Genomic DNA, 20225 nt, shown 5'->3' on the forward strand with positions numbered 1-20225 from the left:
GGACGCCCTCAAAAGATTGAAATGCACGAATTGCAAGCACTGCTGGATATAAACTCTGCGCAAACTGAAAAAGAGCTTGCAGAACAGTTTGGCGTTACGCAGCAAACCATTTCCGTACATTTACATACGATGGGAAAGGTTCAGAAGGAAGGCAGATGGATTCCGCATGAATTGTCCGAAGACAACAAAAATCGTCGGCGTGACACTGCACTCACTTTACTTTCAAAGTTCCGGAAAAAAGATTTTCTGCGCAAAATCATTACAGGCGATGAAAAGTGGATTCTTTATGATAACCCTAAACGTAGAAAATCATGGGTTGACCCTAGTCAACCTTCGACATCGACGCCAAAGCCCAATATCCACGCCAAGAAGGTTTTGCTCTGTATCTGATGGGATTGGATAGGTGTGTTGTATTACGAATTGTTACAACCGGGCGAAACAATCACAGCAGACCGCTACCAACAACAATTGACCAATTTGAGCGATGCATTAGAAGAAAAAAGGCCATTTACTGGTCAAGGACGTCGTAAAGTGATTTTGCTTCATGACAATGCTCGATCACATGTTGCGAAAGCGACTCAGGACCATATCTTTGCGTTAAGCTGGAAACTTCTCCCGCACGCGGCGTATAGCCCAGACATGGCGCCTTCCGATTACTACCTATTCCGGTCGCTACAGCATCATTTAGCTGATACACATTTCGTGAGATTTGAAGAGATACGAAAATGCATTGATGACTTTATCGCTTCGAAGCCGGTGAGCTTCTATCGTCAAGGAATTCGCAAGCTACCCGAAAAATGGCAAAAGGTCGTTGATGCAAAAATATTTCGCGGGGAATATTTCGCTGATTAAAATTTTTCGTTTGTTTTTGAATAAAGATTGAATTTTACAAAAAAAAGCTCAGAACTTTTTTGTACATCTAATATATTCATAAAATAAAGATCCATTTAATTCTTTTTTAGTAAATGGTACACTTTCTCCTTCTGACTTTTCTGTATTACGCGTCTTCATCCCTAAAACTGATGGCTCTAGTTTTTCTATCATTGTTCTTCTTCTTGGTGAAGATGATAAAGATCTTGGATTTGCATTTCTGTATCTAGCTTCTTCATCTTCTGAACATTCTTCTATCTCATCGTACTGAGGTTGTATTGGATATATATTTGCTGTAAGATTTCTAGATAAAGCATCGGCATTAGCGTTAATTTTTCCTGGTTTATATATTATTTCATAATCATATTCGGCCAATTTTATTCTCCATCTTGCTAAGCGAGAAGTTGGATCTTTCAATTTATGAAGCCAAATTAATGATCGGTTATTAAGAAAAATTTTTTACCATAAATATAAAGTCGAAAATGTTGAACAGCATATACAATTGCTAATAATTCTTTTTCTATAGTCGAATAATTTTTCTCTGCATCATTTAATACACGCGAAGTATAACTAATTGGTTGATCTTTTCCAATCTGACCCTGACTTAAAATTGCACCTATTGCTGTTCCAGAAGCGTCAGTAGTTAAAAGAAAAGGTTTTGTAAAATCAGAATATTGTAATATCGGTTCTTCATAATGCATTTCTTAACATATTAAAATATTCTTGTTCTTTATCTCCCCATTTAAACTCTATTTCCTTTTTTAATAAATTAGTTAGCGGTTTAGCTATTTTTGAAAATCCTTTAATAAATCTTCGATAATACCCAGCTAATCCAAGAAATTGTTTTATATTTTTTGCATTTTTGGGAATTGGAAAATTTTGAACTGCTTCAATCTTTTTAGGATCAGGTCGGACTCCGTTTTCTCCAATTATATGTCCTAAATAAGTTATTTCTCTTCTTAAAAATTCACATTTGTCTGATTGTAATTTTAAATTTGCTTCTCTTAATCGTGAAATTAATTTCTCAAATTTAATTGCGTGTTCTGTTAATGAACTAGCATATAATACTATGTCATCTAGATATATAAAAATTTCGCTTCCTTGCATTCCCGTCAAAACTAAATCCATTAATCTTTGAAATGTGGCAGGCGCATTTTTAAGTCCAAAAATTCTATCAAATTCATAATGACCATGAGGGGTAGAAAATGCTGTTTTATGACTATCATCCGGATGCATTTTGATTTGATGAAAACTTGAAGCAAGGTCGAATACAGAAAAATATTTTGCATCACCCAGCTGACCAAGTATTTCTGTTATGTTTGGAAGTGGATACGCGTCACCTATTGTCTTATCATTTAGGTCACGGAAATCTAACACCATTCTCCATCTCTTGTTTCCTTTCGAGTCCGACTTCTTAGGGACTATCCACACAGGCGTATTATAAGGTGATTTTGATGGTTTAATTATATTTTGCTCTAACAATTCATTTACTTGTCTGTTAATTTCATCTTTATGAATTACTGGAAATTTGTATTGTTTAGTATTTATTGGAATCTCATTTACTGTTGGAATGCGATGTTTTAAGACATTAGTATGATTAAGATTTTCACCGAGCAGATGAAAACAATCGGCACTTTTCTTTATTAATCTTTCATGTTCACGCTCTTCATTATTTAAATGCTCAAATCTTAATGCATCAATTATTTTATTCTTTCTTTCATTTTGATTTATAGAGAAACATGATCTTGAATTCGAGCTTATATTAAGATTTTCATTTGAACTTGACTTTGAGTTTGAATTTGAGTCGAGTGTGAGATTTCTTTATCATTTGTTTCAAATTTGTATATTTCAATTGTGAGAATTAATATCCTTTCTTCTTCTTCATTTGTATTTATTACTTGTAGATAAGCTTTACCGTCTCTAACTGTAACTAAAGCATCACCTAAGTAGATACCGTCTGTTACAATTAATCGCGGGACATATCCTTTTAATTCTGAATTCGTGACTCTAATATACATTTGTGAAATAGATCTAACAGGAATTGTAAATTCTTCTTCTTGTTCTTCTTTTAATGCAAAAGATATAATAATACCGTTCCATTCTAATTGATTTTCTTGGTAATTAACATTTACTTGAAATTGTTTGAAAAAGTCTGAATCCAGAATCCCATGTTGTGGTATTGGAAAATCATCTTCCACCAAATGAAAAGAAACTGGACATCCTAAGATATCTATCAGTGCCAGTCCTAAGGTGGTCACGTGATGCGTTGTAATTCCACTTAGTTTCAAAATTTCATTCCTGTTCACGAAAGTATCTGGTGTTATAATACTTTTAATTATATTCGGCCCTGATCCACTACAAGGAAATTGAGAGTTTCTTTAAAATTTAAGCTTTCTAATTTCACTGTTGATACCTCCTTAATAGGCTAAATTTATTGTTCTGCATTTGATTCGATTTGAGCATTGATTTTCTGTGCGGGGCGGACATTGGTTTTTCCCGGGGTTGCCCCGTTCCTCTCGGGAATCTGCCCGTTTCCCTGAGCTTGTAAATTTTGTCTAAAATTATTTCCATTGTTGTTATTTCGATTGTTGTTCAAATTATTATTATAGCTATTATTACGAGTTCCGTTGTTATTGTTATTATTATTATTATTATTAAAAATTCTTTTCCGACATTCCTCAATAATGTGCCCTAATTTTTTGCAATATCTGCAAGTTATCGAATTTTGATTATTCCAACTTGATTGAAATCGTGGAAGTGGGGATTGTACTCGATTGTTGTTTTTATTATAATTATTGTTATTTAAATAATTATTATTCTTTTGTGTATTTTGGGAAAATCCCAATCTATTTTGATTTTGATTTTTATTAATCAACCAATAACGATCAGCTGTATGACCTACTTTTCGACAAAATTGGCATGTTATTATTTCAGCTTCAATGCGACGGGTCGTCTTTCAGCCGGCGCGTTCTCTGCGAGTACTACACGTCTTATCATGTTTACAGTTTCTAATTCTTTCTCCGCGTCAATTGCCCGTGCCTCTACTTCTTCAAATGTTCCTTCTTTTGATATTATTATTTCTCTATTTAATCCGCGTAAGAAGCTTGTTTTTAAATGTTTCTTAATTGAATTTTGAAATTCCAAACTTAATATTCGGTTTCTTTTTTTTTGTGCATCAAGAATTCGCTTTCCTAATTCCCTAACTCGATTTGCATATGCTGCGACCTTCTCGTCCCTCTTTTGATATAGATAAGCTAATCGTCCTTGCGCTTCGTAAACTGTTTCCGCGGCCCGTATTTTGCTCTTAAAAATTCAATTAGTTCTTGCATGTTTTCAAAGATTTTTCCCAATATTGATCTGTGAACATCTCCTTTTAATTTATTACGTATTGCCCGAACTAGAATTACTTCTTGCGTGGAGTAAACGCGACTATACTTAATGCTTCTTCGCAACCCTCGACGAAGTATACAAACGGAATATTTTCTCTATCGAAATTAGACACCGCTTCTAACGCGTCTCTGATCGAAAATTGTAAAAAATTATTTATCGTTCCTTCCGATGATAAATTAATGGCTTGACTTCGTTGCTGTTGCTGAAGCTGTTGTATCGTTCGTTGTTGCTCCTCAATTAGCCTCCGTAATTCATTCATGTCTGTCTCTCCTGAGTTTTCCATGGTATTTCTTGATGTTATTTGACCAGATCCCTTCATGTTCTTTAATTTATTATTTTTTATTTATTTTTTTTTGTTCACTTTTTCACTGTCTACTATTGTTTCTTTCCATAAACCGTTTTAGTATCCCACCGCTGTCACCAAAAAAATGTTACGTTCTGATTGTCCGTTTTTAGGTCAATACATTTAAGTACTTTACCCTGAGATTGGACCGGTTTGTGAATTAATCAACCCCGAAACGAATTTAGGAAACGAATTTTATAAATTTTATATCGGGGATATAAAATCCCCTTCTTATTAATTTGATTATAATTTGGATAATTTACCTCGAAATCAATTTTTCTTAATTTATATTTAGGAATTTGCTTAATTATTTTAGTTTTAGTTTGTCTTTCCAAATTTTTAAGTTTTAGGAATAATGAGAAGGGATCTTTATTTAAAATTATCATTTGATTTAACTGAAATCTTAATCTTTTAATTTGAACTTTGCGCCCTCCTCTTTTGGGCATGAATACGTTTGAAAATAATTATTTATTATTAAGATGCTAAATTCAAATTATTCAGTCGCAACACCATTGGCTGCTAAATGGTACGCTATGCTATTGTTAGCGACCGGTTTTGGATTTAGAATTATGATCTTGATTTTAATTAAGAAGAATTTAAGATTTCAGTTTTCCCAATTATTTTAGTTTAAAATTACCTTTATTTAATCGAGGAGGCTTTTAAATTCTCCTAAGAGAAATATTACAGAAATTGATTATAAATTTAAGAATTTAACCCTAAAGTTGATCCACTGATAAGGCGCCACTGACTAATGTCACCGCCTAGTTAGTACCGAAAAAAGGCACGGCTTTTTCCGCACGCATATTTATAGGTGGAAATGGTCAGAATCCCCGCGCGAGTTTCTCATCATTTCCTTCTTTCAAACCCATAATTAAGAGGGGGAAGGTTCTTTCTCAGAGGTGTCATCTGAATCTTCGTTGGCAACAATCGAAGCCTGGTATCAACAAGAATTCAATCAATAAATCAATAAATCAATATTTTATCATATTACGCGCATTCCTTCATTTAAAATTATAAGATGTAGATAGCCGCGACACATCATTACAAACTTAGCCTTGAGTCACACATTAAAATTGTTTCTTAGGGTGACGTCACATGCGGCGTAACTTGTATAAGCGTAACTTGCGCTGACCAATCACATCGTTTCATTTGAACATCAGATTTCGCCTAATTATTTTTTGCTGTTTACGTTATTATTATTACGCTGAATCTAATTTTTTTCGGAAGAAACAGTAATGAATAATTAATAGAATAATCAAAGCTTTTTTGCAGCAAAATGAATAAATATCAAATCAGGGTATGTTAAGACATAGCTTCATTGAATTAATTTAGCTATTTATTTAATATCTATAATAATGTTTTAAAAATTTATATCTATTTCTCACAATATGTCAATACAAAATTGTAAGGTTGAAGTTATATATCAAACCTGTCCATGTTGCTTGTATTTTTTGCATGTAAAATATTTGCTTTCTCTATATTAAATGCTTAATGTATATTTATTTTGTTTTAAATATTACAAACAATTTATTTTGTTTTAAATGCAGAAAGTTTTGAAAGTTACAAGTAATCTAATATCAAGATATTCAAATGATATAATAATATAATAATAATATAATGTATAATAATATAATTTGTTGTTGTTGTTGTTGTTATTATTATTATTATTATTATTATTATTATTATTATATAATATATTATAATATAATATATCCTAATTTTCGTTGTTGAAGTTGCTTCGTCTTCTTCCACTTTTGCTATCGCTTCCATATTATTAATAATAACAAATCAAGATTTATGATGACTTCTGAATACATTCATACAAGTTAGGTTCGAATCTAATTGACTCATTCGTACACATACTCGTATGTAGTCTCGGTTCCTCATGAAGCGTATTTTTCCAGATACGCAAATCACAAAAACCAATCACAAATTTGTTTATTTCTATTAGAGAATATAAAAGCCCTAATCAACAATTGATTGTATTTATTACGCATTTCTCGAAATTCCGCGAAATATGCCCTATATAAAAGCCGATTTTCAGAATGGCGTATTCTAGTAAAATATTAGAATACGCATATTACACTTACACTGTTACGCATATGACGCACCCTCAAAGTTATACATTAAAGAATATTCAAAAAATGTGAATAAATTAATGAATCGTAATTCGGATTTAGACAGAGTTTGGATACGGAGGCTGTAGTGGTAATACAGATCCTAGTGTAGAATTGCTACGATCAGAAGAAGAAAGTGCTTATGCTTCAAAGATTATGAAAAAGTCTTTGATAAAGTACATCACAAACTTATGGAGATTCTAAGAAGACATAAACAAAAAATCCGCTATATAGAGAATCCAATCTATATTGGAATCAATCGGCCAGGATAAAAATCGAGGAAGAAATATCTGATAAAAATTCGCAAAGGAGTTTGACAGGAATGTATTCTTTCACCCTTCTATTTTGAAAATATTTGAAGAGGTACCCGAGAGCATTGAGAAGGGTATAAAGATCAATGGAAGCTAACAATTTTCGATATGCAGATGTTATATAGTGCTAATCGTCAATAAAAATGGAGCAACTATTAAATATCAAGAAGCCATAATAAAAATATGACTTTAAATATTAACACAAAATGAAATTTATGATTATCAGTCGAGAAACAGACATAAACAACGAACAGAAACATTGCACTGAATTTTGAAAATCAATTAAGTGATTAAGAAAATATTTCAAGATTTGGCTATGTAAAAACTGTATTTGATATAAAAATAAAAGATCGAATAGAAGTTGCTCGAGGAGCATTCACAAGATTTAAAAATGTTCTTACTATCACTGATTTTGATTTTAACTTTAGATTAAGATTTGTCAGATGCTATATATCAGTGCTTTTGTATGGCCTGGAGGAGTGGACATTAAAAATACCTATGGAATAAAATAGAAGTCTTCAAAATGTGGTTATATTATAGAATTCTCAAAATACCATAGTCGGCAAGAATAACCAACGATAAAGTCTTAGGCGGATGAATGGATGAGGACGTGAAATAATGACTGCAATAAGAGAAGGAAAATAGTATACCTGGGACATATCATACAACACAAAATATTACCTGTTAGCAGCTGAATATTGAAAAGATTGACGGTAGGAGTGGGCTAGAAAGAAAATGTCATGGCTCCGAAACATAAGACAGTGGACAGGAATCAAGAATGCCGGAAAATTTGAGTAAACTATCTCTGCGAGATAGTTTATTTTGCTGACATGCTATGCCAGAAGATTGGCGGCAGAAATCGAACAGAGCCTGTTGACATACTATGCGAACAGCTTGGTGACAGAAACCGAACAGAGCCTGCTGACATGCTGTGCCAGCAGATTGGCGGCAAAAACTGAGCAGAGCCTGTTGACATATTATGCGAACAGATTGGCGGCAAAAATCGAACAGAGCTTGCCCTAACTTTCTTGTTGGACGATTATGTCTTGCATCAAACATATACGTAAATAATAAATGCATGTTTAAATTTTGATTATGATTTCGCTTATATAGAAAGTTTGATAAATTTTGCATGCGAGAAACGGACATCATCTAGCAGTAGTTTTCCAATTATTGTGTTTAAATATGCTGTCGCGAGCGCCGAGAATGCAATCGCGCCCACCGCTGACAAAGCGGATTGCGGCAAGCGATATTTTATCCGATGAATTATTATTTTACCAAGCGACAGCGAATTGTATTAATCGCGCAAATATGGTGTAATCGTTCGACATGAAGCAACTGTTAACCGGGTTGCGCGGCCCTTACGCGGAAAACCGCCGCGCGACCCAGAAATATATCGCGAACGCTGACGAGCATGTTGATGATACGGCAAGGACCGGCCGCCCGGAACAGGATAAAAACGGGAGACCGATATGAGGAGAGGACTCGTCGAGATCCGCGTGCCGTCACGTCTGTCGCGGTCTGAATAAAAAAGGACAAACTGTATTGAGTGTTAATAAAATTTATTGCAATTAAACTAAAGTGGTGAGTGCTTCCTCCCGCCGACTCCTGGACCGATCCTTCGAAACGATCCGCACAACATATCTGGTGGCAGCGGTGGGATCGTTTCGCAGCTATACCCAGTCATCTGGAAGGAACAGACGATCGGAATTCAAGGAAAAGGCCGGAAAAGAAGTCGACATCCCCGCAGTGAGAAAGAGTCACGGTAGAGCCACAACGCAGAGCATATCAGTGACACCGGAGAAGCCACGACCTACCGCAACAGCCAGCGCCGTGTCACAAACATGCGAATTGCGAGCGTAATGTAAGTCATAGAAAAATAAGCCAAGCGCATTAGATAGCGAGAGAAGCGTGTAGGTAGATGTCGAACGAGGGAGTTAACCAAACTCCTGCCCAAAGAAACACGTCGTGGCTACATAGTGCGTCAGCCAGCCGAGCGCTCAGCCCGAGCCCTCCGAGCCTTGAGCAGACGGAAAATTCACGCGATCCGCGCGATAACGTACGCCGCGATTTAAGTAATTATTATTCTGACGATAGTCTGACGAGTCAACCGGAATTACATCCGAACATTGTAATTGAACGCGTGTTTTCGCTTAGTGACATAGATAATAGCCGACTACCGAGTAGTGAGAGACGCGACGACGCTCTATTGCAACCAACAGACGCAAGATCTGACCATAGCGACGGCACAAACGCAAGTAATCCTAGCCGCGGAGAATTCTCATTGACATCTTACGATAGTAGCGTGTTCGATCCAACCGAATTTTACACCGCTTCACGAAACATAAATCCAGCGGAAATGGCAAATCAACCCTCGGGCACACCGTTAAAATCGATCGCGGAAGAACAAGTAGTAAACAAAGAATTGGACGACGAAGTAAAAAGGATGAGAGCCACTTTAAGCCAGGCGCACTGGAAACCTGACCCGGCGGAATCTTCGCACGACGCGCGAGATGCAATGTTGGTCGAATTGATAGAAGGCATGCGAGCACTACAGGGCCGCATAAGCCAACTAGAAGTCGTTAATTACGATCGGAGTGCAGAAAATGACGAACCGATAGAAATGACATACGGGCGTACACGAGACGATGTCCGAAATTCGCGAGATCCCGCACATACGTTTATGAAATTGAAAGAAGCCCGCGATATGATTCCGGAAATGGACGGATCATCGCGGAACCAAGTTCAAAAATTTTTAAATGCAAGCACGTACGCGATGAGCGAAATAAATCCTGCCGACGAAAAATCATTATTAAAAGCGATCCTGTGCACGAAACTAACAGGGAAAGCCATGCACGATTTCCAAACGAGGGATATACGCACGTTCATGCAACTGAAGCGCGAGATCGAAATGTGCTATTTGGCAAAGCGTAGCACTACGCACATTCAGCGAGAGTTTAATATAACCCGTCAAAAACCCGGGGAAAGCGCGCGAGAATACGGACTCCGCGTTGACAAACTAGCCATGGAACTCTATCAATCTATGGTAGAAGGACGCGAGCACACCGCGGAACAACGAAAGGCAATCCTAGATACGATACAAGAATTAGCCCTAGAAAATTTCCAACTAGGATTACGCGACGAGATACAAACAATAGTACGATCCAGGAACTATACGAATTTAACAGCCGCGATGCTAGGCGCGACAGCCGAAGAAAAATTAAAAGGTAGCCAACCTATAAAAATGTATAATAACGAGAAAGCTAGAAGCAACCAAGAACCGTATAGAAACCGCAATCAAAAACTGGAGTGCCACAAATGCGGTAGGCTAGGACATTTGGCGCGCGACTGTCGTTCAAGCCGATACATAAATAAATATCCGCTACCGCGAGCCGAACGACCGACGAACGTAAATAATATTGAGAAATACTGCGCGTACTGCAAAAAGGCAGGTCATAAGCGCGACGAATGCTGGTCACTGAACGGCCGCCCGAGAAAGGGGCAACCGAGACGCACGAGACAAGATAATGAAAAAGGGCGACAAATAAATACCGCTGTAATAATGAAAAAGAATAAGCAGCAAAGGGAGAGCGATGACCTATCGTTCACAAGCAGTGGCGACGACGAAGAAGAAGAGAAACCGAGAACAAAGATAACGCAAACCGTACGCGAGCATCAAGTGACACAGGTGAATACGCCTCACACAAACGCCACGTTAGACTTGATTACCCTGCCGATGCGAGAGACAAGAAAGGGAAAAACAAGTTTCCTCCTCGATACAGGCGCCACTTTGACATTAATAAAAGTAGGAAATCTAAAGGGAGACACACTAATGCGCGAAGAACGTTTAGCCCTAACCGGAGTTACGGGCCACAAGATACACACACTCGGAAAGATAAGAGCAACGATAACGCTAGGAGACCGAGAGATACGGCACACTATGTACGTGGTAAGAGATGACTTCCCAATAAATTATGAAGGGATACTGGGACTAGACTTTTTGAATAAACAACAAGCGAAATGCGATCATGGGAAAAAACAAGTCCGTATTGGCAACACAACTTTCAAACTCTATCCGTACAAGAAAACCATGCTAACGCCTCGCAGTGAAACCATAATTCAGGCAATAACCGATAGGAATAGCATTGGAATAGTAAATGCAGTCGAAACCAAACCCGGAATCTTCATAGGAAATTGTTTGGTCATACCGGAAGAAAACGTATATCCAATAAGTGTGATAAACACCACAGGAGAATCAGTGGAGATAACAACGCCGCTAGTCACGGTGGACGAGATAAGGACAAAAGACGCCGCACACATGTATACCATGGAGGTGTCAAGTAACGAAACAAGCGACGAGCCCATTCAAGCTCGTAAAGAAAAATTGCACAGACAAATGCGAACCGAGCATTTAAATAATGAGGAAAAGAAAACCTTGCACCAGATTTGCGAAGATTTCTGTGATATCTTCCACCTAGAAAACGATCGCCTATCGTACACTAATGCAGTAGCACATGAAATAAATACGCGAGCAGATAGCGCGCCGGTGAATGTCCGACCATACAGATTACCAGAGAAGCACAAGGCAGAAGTAAATAAACAGATAGCGAAAATGCTGGACGACGAGATAATCCGTCCCAGCACGAGTGGAACGCACCCTTACTAGTAGTACCAAAGAAAATAGACGCATCTGGAGAGCGAAAATTACGAATAGTTGTGGACTTTCGGAAATTAAATGACTTAACAATCGGCGATTCTTTCCCGCTCCCGAATATCACTGACATACTAGATCAACTAGGAAACGCGAAATATTTTACAACATTGGATTTAGCATCGGGATACCATCAAATCCCTATGCATGAGGAACACAAACAAAAAACAGCATTCTCCACACCTTACGGGCACTACGAATTTAATAGAATGCCTTTTGGACTAAAAAATGCGCCTGCAACATTCCAGAGACTTATGAATTCCGTATTAACCGGATTACAAGGCCTCAAATGCCTAGTCTATCTAGATGATATCGTAATATATGGACCAAATTTGAAAGAGCATAACAAAAGACTAATTGAAGTGTTCAAAAAACTGAGAAACTACAATCTGAAACTACAACCGAATAAATGTGAATTCTTAAGAAAGGAAGTGACATACTTAGGACACATTATCTCCGAAAACGGTATAATACCAGATCCTGCGAAAATAACGGCCGTAGCAAACTTTCCAATACCAAAACGGGTAAAAGATGTGCAATCCTTCATAGGATTAGCCGGATATTATAGAAGATTCATTGAGAATTTTTCGAAGATAGCAAAACCCCTGACAAAACTAACAAAAAAGAATGAGAAGTTCGTTTGGACAGCGGAACAACAGAACGCATTCGAAACATTAAAAGAAAAATTAACGACCACACCAGTTCTAGCTTATCCGGACTTCACTAAACAATTTATAGTAACGACAGACGCATCCGGATATGCCATCGGAGCAGTATTGTCGCAAGGGCCAGTAGGCCAAGATCGACCAATTGCATACGCAAGCAGAATTCTGAATAAAGCGGAACAAAACTACAATACAACAGAGAAAGAATTGCTAGCCATAGTATGGGCCGTCAAACATTTTCGACCATACCTCTATGGAACAAAATTTCAAATAATTACAGATCACAAGCCATTGATCTGGCTATTTAGTATAACAGATCCTGGTTCACGATTAATCAGATGGAGGCTCAAATTAGAAGAGTACGACTATGAGGTGATACACAAGGCAGGTAAAGGCAATACAAATGCTGACGCGCTCAGCAGAAATCCGATCGCGCCTGACACACAGATAAACAGCATCGAGCGCGACAAGGAAGAACGCGAATATAACAAAAAAGACAAGGAGCAAATAATGTACGAATATCATAATGCCCTCCTCGGCGGACATCAAGGCGTAACACGTACCGTAAATCGAATACGACTAATGCACAATTGGCACGGACTAATACGAGATGTGGAAGAATACATCGCCAAATGTGAATACTGCCAGAAAAACAAACTAAGCAAGAAAACCAAAATGCCTCTAGTACTGACCGACACGGCAGAAAGACCGTTTCAAAAATGCGCCCTGGACATCGTAGGACCACTCACGGTCACCATGAAAGGAAATAAATACCTACTAACATTTCAAGACGACTTAACAAAATTTAGTAAGGCAATACCGATATCAGATCAGGAAGCAAACACGATTGCCAAAGAGTTCACCACAAAAATAATATGCGAATTCGGAATACCGGAGACAGTACTGACAGATCAAGGAACGAATTTCGTCAGTGAAATGTTCAAGGATGTATGCACCCTCTTAAAAATAACGAAAATTCAAACAACCGCGTACCATCCTGAAAGCAACGGAGCCCTGGAGAGATCGCACAGGACTCTGATTGAATACTTAAGGCATTATATAAATGAGGATCAAACCAACTGGGATGAATGGATTCCATACGCGATGTTCACGTACAACACAACACCGCATACAGCAACGGGCTATACACCTTTCGAATTGATGTACGGGCACCAAGCAACATTACCTACAGCCCTGGCAGCGCCGCCGAAACCATATTACACATACGATAACTACGCGCAAGAATTAAGAGAACGACTCAGAGCCACACAGAAAGTAGCAAAAGAACATATTCGCGAAGCAAAACAAAAGGCAAAAAACTATGCAGATAAAAATACGAATACTAAAATTTTCAAAGTAGGAGATAAGGTCCTCCTGCATGACGAAGCAGTGCGCAGAGGACGATCGAAGAAATTGGAAGCACCATGGATAGGTCCATATCAGATAATCGAGAAAACCTCTGATGTCAATTACAGGATTAAACAGAAACGAAAAGTTACGACGGTGCACGCGAACCGACTCAAATTATTCATCGAAGATTAGCAAACAACGTATACGAATAATTACCCGCAACAAGCAAAAAGCAAAAGCAGTAAAATAAAGATAGTAACCACAAAGATAGCATAGATTAGACTTAGAAAAAAAAAAAAAAAAAAAAAAATATACAGGACTCACCAGTCACGAAGGACAGCGACGAACCGTTGCCCGGTGGCAACACAAACCCGCACCCGTAACGGGTCGCGGGGGTAGAGCTCCTCACAGGCGGGTTGAGGGGGCACAGGAGACCTCTCCACGCACGTTTGAGGACAGGGACGACGCTCCCCCGTCCAGACGACCGTAGTCGGCCACCTGGACGACATCCTTACAGCAACCCGTAGGGCCGCCAGGCGGTAGGACCGCCGCACACACTCACTACACATTATCGGAACATGTTCCCGCCCGCACCTAGTGCACTGCATGACGGAAAATACGATGAAAAACACTTGATAAACAAAAAAACCACCCACGACGTGCGATAGACCACGGTCGAAGGCAGACTGAACAATTTATAATATTAAAAGTAGCGCATAAAAAAATGCACGACGAGGATTCACGGAAAAGTAACCTGAACCTAAACTTGCAGGATGCTCCTTATGTGGAGAAGAGCAGGACAAGCGACACCTGACTCTCAGTATAATCTTGACTGGGAATTGTTCTCACACCAGCCAGGAATCTACTACGAGGAAATCGGTCAGCTGAGACAGGCTGAATCGGCATGGAAATTAGTGATAAAATTGAGCGCAAAAGAATTAGAGATCAGACATCAGCAATTGCAAGACTATATGGAGGAAACCGAAATACAGTGCCGAAAAGTAATAGGCAACGCACAGTTAGGTTGCCGAAACATTATGAGGATAATAGAAAGAAAAAACACCAAACTGATCACGCTGTTGACACAAGTAGAAACGCTATACAAAACGACTGACAAACGACGAGGACTGCTAGATGCGGTCGGGTCGGTCAGCAAAATATTATTCGGAACGATGGACGCCGACGATCAGAAACTAATAGACGAACAACTGCAAACGTTACGAACAAACGGCAAGGTACTGCAGCACGCAGTAGCAAACCAAATAAAAGTAATCAACGCCACAATAGCGCACTTGGACGAATTAGAAAATACTCTAAATTATAATGAAAATCTGATAATGAGTGCGACAAAACGACTAGAACAACGATTGACCGAGTCAACACTACAGGCAGACGTAGACGAACACTTATTAATCCTGACAACGATAATGAACGATTTAACGAAGGACACACCAAATGTAATATTAAAAACACGAAAAATTGAGGGAATAAAATATATTCAAAACTACCTCCCCGAATACAATATAACATTAGAAATAAAAAATAAGGACACCGATAAGAACAAGCTAGCGAAAACCGACACGTTACGACAAATAATTAAGAACCCCGTAGATTTAACCAAGTTAAGCATAAGTCTAGAAGAAATAAGAGAAACTCTAGAAGATAGCGATTATAATTTACTCAAAAATAAATACACTGTATACTCTATGGGAACAGGCACCTGCGTAGTAATAATAACTATAATAGGATTAATAACATGGCGCATAAACAAAAACAAAAATAAAAAGCAGAAGAAAAGCGAGACTGCACAGAGGCGCCGCGACGATGCTATGTTATATTAGTCATAAGCACACGATTATATTACAGTCACGCGACAACATATGTAAACTAACAAGTAAGATCACCTTCCATCGAAGGGGGGGAGGGATGCCGCGAGCGCCAAGTAAGGGGCACATGAAAGCCGAACCCCCATGGTTCCCTTCCATCACAGGGGGAGGGATGTCGCGAGCGCCGAGAATGCAATCGCGCCCACCGCTGACAAAGCGGATTGCGGCAAGCGATATTTTATCCGATGAATTATTATTTTACCAAGCGACAGCGAATTGTGCTAATCGCGCAAATATGGTGTAATCGTTCGACATGAAGCAACTGTTAACCGGGTTGCGCGGCCCTTACGCGGAAAACCGCCGCGCGACCCAGAAATATACCGCGAACGCTGACGAGCATGTTGATGATACGGCAAGGACCGGCCGCCCGGAACAGGATAAAAACGGGAGACCGATATGAGGAGAGGACTCGTCGAGATCCGCGTGCCGTCACGTCTGTCGCGGTCCGAATAAAAAAGGACAAACTGTATTGAGTGTTAATAAAATTTATTGCAATTAAACTAAAGTGGTGAGTGCTTCCTCCCGCCGACTCCTGGACCGATCCTTCGAAACGACCCGCACAACAATGCGTAATGACAGGCTCTGCTCGGTTTTGCTGCCAATCTGCTGGATAGCATGGCAGGCTTTATTCGATTTTTGCTAGTAATCTGTTGGCATAGCATATCAGCAAGCTTTATCATATTTTTGAGGAGAGTTTGCTCACATTGTCAGACATTACAGATATTACAGATTCTGTGTGCAATTTGTTGCCTTTTTGCCATCAAACGTTGGTAACAGGTTCTGCTCGGTTTTTGCTAGCAATCTGCATAGCATATCAGGCTTTGTTCTATTTTTGAGGACAGTTTGCTCCCAATGTCAGATATTACAGAATCTGTGTGCAATTTGTTGCTTTTTTCAAATATTGGTAGCAAGCTCTGCTCAAAATCTGTTTCTGCAAGTTTTGCTATCGGGGTAATACTTCTATTTTCTTATCTCTTATTTAAAAAAAAAATAATTTTGAATTAATTTATTAATAAAGAAGTTAATATATTCATTATAACACAAATAAGTTATGAAAATTTTTTAAAAGTATAAAGTATATAGCTCTTAATTTATTACTATATTATTCACTGTCTTTCTGCAAAGACACAATCACATCCAACAGTAAATGTGTGTAGAAGATATGCAGATAATAATGGCATATCAGAATTTTGCTTATTGCAATTTTGATTTTGTAGAGAATCCGACAAATTTTATAGCGAGAAACGGACGCTACAATCTAGCTGTAGTCTTATTATTACGTTTAACGATAGCGCAGAATTTGATCGATTTCTGCTGTCAATCTGTTATCAGCATTATGCAGATCCCACTTGATTTCTGTCACTATGTTGTCAGCAAGTTTTGTTTAGAAGTCTTTATTAGAAGAGGTGCCAATTGCCTCAATGACGACCTAATTATAAGGCGCGAATTATGAATGAAATACAAGTTGCCTTTGATCATTCACTATCATAACAAGAAATTTGTGGCGGTATTCATAGGACGGTATTTATAAAACAAAAAAACAAAATAACAAAATACTGTAACAAAATATTGTACCTATAACACTTACTATACCTCGAAGCGTCCCAGATGCGCATTTTCAATCAGACACACCACTCACATCAGCAGATGCTTAGGAATTTTCTAATGAGCCTATCAAAAATTTTTTTATTTAATCGACCAATCGGCAATATGTCCGATTGTATCTCACCCTACCTATTTCTATAACAAAATGCTGTACCTCACAAAGATACCTCTTTTACCAATCTTCAGTTAAGCTAACTGATGGTTAACTTGATTGCCAACAACTGAGAACTAAACTGTTTATTATAGATAAGTGTTAAAATTTTTATTTAAGCGAATGATTAATAATTTTTATTTACATTAATTATTAGATATTACTTACAATTTCATCTACCTACTAAAATAACTATAACACGAAAAGAATATTAGGTTAAAGAATACACACTACTTTTTGAGCATTGAATTACAGTTGGCACTCCTGCGAGTTAATCGTCGGTTAATTTAATCGAAGATTAGTAAGAGAGACTCAAAGATTGGTGAAAGAGGCTCAAAGAGTGATACCCATTTGACCACTAGCCATTCACAGCACTTGAACAGTGGAAAAATTCTAGATGCTGGCCCTTGTGGTCAATCGGGACGTGGTCAAACGGGTGTTATCCCTCAAAGCCTGCTATTGCCATTTGATGTTCAATTTGTTCATCCAAATCCATATATTTCTAATGGCAAATTTCGAATGGCATCAGACTTTTCTGTTGGTATACAGTGAAAATACTTCCCTTTTTTCTGCTGCGAAAAACAATTAACCGCACAACACTGTGGCATTTTTACTTAAAACAGCGAAAGATTAAATCTAATTAAATCCGAATTTTAAATCTCTGACAATTCTGGCTGCGTTTCAATATTCACTGCCAGTCCTGAAAATATATAGTTTGGATCACGTATATTATAGATTTTCAGTAATAGTGGCAGTGAATATTGGAACGCAATCTCTGAGCGTTCCAATATTCAAGTCAATCATGGCAATCAAAAAGAGAGGGGTTAATAGAAAAACGCGATTGTCAGCATTTGCTCAGATAAAACGATGGCACCACTCTTCTAATATAGAGCTCTAGTTTTGTTTAGAGTTCCTAGACCAGAGTCTGGCCATTGAGGCTAGTGCAGAATAAAATGGCGTCTATTACATGATTCGTATGTTATAACGTCATATGATATCGAAATATTACGATTGATACTGTAACACTTATAAAATATCTTAAATAGTGCAACTATTATATTGAATCTTGCTTTTGACAATATATAACTGTAAGAAAAATCTCACCAAACTCTCATTAACCTTTTAATTTTTAATTATTCATTTTGAAAGTCTTTTTTTTTTTTCCCTCCGGGAAGGATGGAGGATGTCGAATATTTCCGACTGTGTGTCTTCAACCCTAGGGTTATATGACATAGGTTTATCTGATTCCTTTTTAAGTTTCTCTGTATCTTGTATTAGATAATTAAATGATTCTATTTATTTTTCTAAAGAACTTGTAAATACACTTCAACACCATCCAATCCAGTTCTCTTATCGCGTCCATTAGGTTCACCTCTCCTCTCACCCCCATTCTCTTCAGCTCCAAGTCCATCCCCACTCTCTCCTCATCATACCTCACACATCTCCACACCACATGCTCCAAACTTTCGCACTCATTACCGCAATCGCACCTAGCGTCCTCTGTATACCCTTTCCTGGCTAATGATTCATTCAAATTGAAGTGATTTGATCTGATTCTATTAATCCATACTATAAAATACCTTTCCTCGTTAGTATTACCGAACCACGGTTTTCTCCTTTTTCTTTTATAAAAGTTCTCAAAATAGAATTTTCCTTTGTACTCTGCATCTTTTATAATCTTATTTTGTGTATTATTCCATAATTCTCGTTTAAAGATACTTCTGAAGTATATGGGACCTTAATTTCCTCCGAGGGGGGTTCTTGAGAAGCCTCTTTCGCCAATTTATCTGCTATTTCATTACCCGTGATCCCTTCGTATGCAGGGACCCATCCTATAATAATCCTGCATTTCTTGCTGTTTATTATCTTCCTATATAGGGATCTGGCTTTTATTATATACATATTTTTGTATACCTGAAGTAAGTTGTTTTCTAGAGCTTGTATAGTTGACAGTGAATCAGTGAGAATTAAGTAGTTTTGTCTTTCTTCTATTTTTTCTTGATGTATAAGTTCTAGTATGGTTTTGATTGCGAAAACTTCTGCTGTGAATGATGAACATTCTTTTGGCAGGCTTATATTGTATGCTGTTTCTTGTTCTTCTATGACCAATCCCACTCCTGTAGATTTGCTCGCTCTCCCCCTGGAGTCGTCAGTGTACATTACGTTGATAGTGCCTCTGATTTTGTTATTTTCTATGATAGTTTCAATCAACTGTTTGTCTGTGTGAATTTTCTTTTTCCATTGTTTCGCTGTGTATTTGTCGGTTTCCATTTCCTCAGTAATTTCCTCATAATCTGTCTCGAAAATCTCAAATTTTCTACTTTCTCCTGCGTGTTTCTTTAACCATTTTATCCTCGACCAAGCATATCCCAGACAACTTTTGTTTTTCGATGTGGGTCTAATATAATGTTCGTAGTTTTCGTTTGCCTCCAATTGATCTATTCTCCGTCTCATCTCTTCATTTCCATATATCATTATTTTTAAAAGAAAATTCCTCGCTAGCATTTCTGTTCTATCCTGTAACAACATAACTTTTGATTCCGCTATAATTACATTATTCGGTGTGCTATTTCTGTAGCCTAATGCTGTCCTGAGACCTGCGTACTGAGTCCTTTCCATTACTAACCTTTGGTTGGCTTCTCTAGGGAAATAAATAAATAGGCCATAGTCCACGACTGACCTTACTATACTCTTGTAAAGCAGCAGTGCCGTGTTAACTTCCATACCTCTTTTTTTTTTATTTAGATATTTCATGAGACCATTTGCCTTCTTAACTTTATTTCTGACCAGGTCGACCTGATGATGAAAGTTAACCTTGTTGTCAAA

At 37.8% G+C, this 20225-nt stretch overlaps 2 protein-coding genes and 1 pseudogene across 4 annotated transcripts in view; 2 read left to right on the top strand and 1 right to left on the bottom strand.

Annotated features, from left to right (window-relative positions):
* LOC105426301 (phosphoenolpyruvate carboxykinase [GTP]) overlaps positions 1-20225 on the top strand; it is a 138686-nt gene that overhangs the window by 108083 nt on the left and 10378 nt on the right. The window lies entirely within an intron of this gene.
* Positions 1711-8298, bottom strand: LOC148937030 (uncharacterized; annotated as a pseudogene).
* On the top strand, positions 8642-11712 carry LOC148937031 (uncharacterized). Its single transcript, XM_089074222.1, has one exon. The coding sequence runs from the start codon at positions 8953-8955 to the stop codon at positions 11695-11697; it is 2745 nt and encodes a 914-aa protein (XP_088930348.1). The 5' UTR covers positions 8642-8952; the 3' UTR covers positions 11698-11712.

The sequence above is a fragment of the Pogonomyrmex barbatus genome, unplaced genomic scaffold, assembly GCF_055798465.1.
Source record: "Pogonomyrmex barbatus isolate J1 unplaced genomic scaffold, ASM5579846v1 scaffold17, whole genome shotgun sequence".
NCBI lineage: Eukaryota > Metazoa > Arthropoda > Insecta > Hymenoptera > Formicidae > Pogonomyrmex > Pogonomyrmex barbatus.

Bases quoted from the DNA above. Each gene is read 5' to 3' on its own strand.
- LOC148937031 (XM_089074222.1), top strand. From the start codon at position 8,953: ATGTCGAACGAGGGAGTTAACCAAACTCCTGCCCAAAGAAACACGTCG.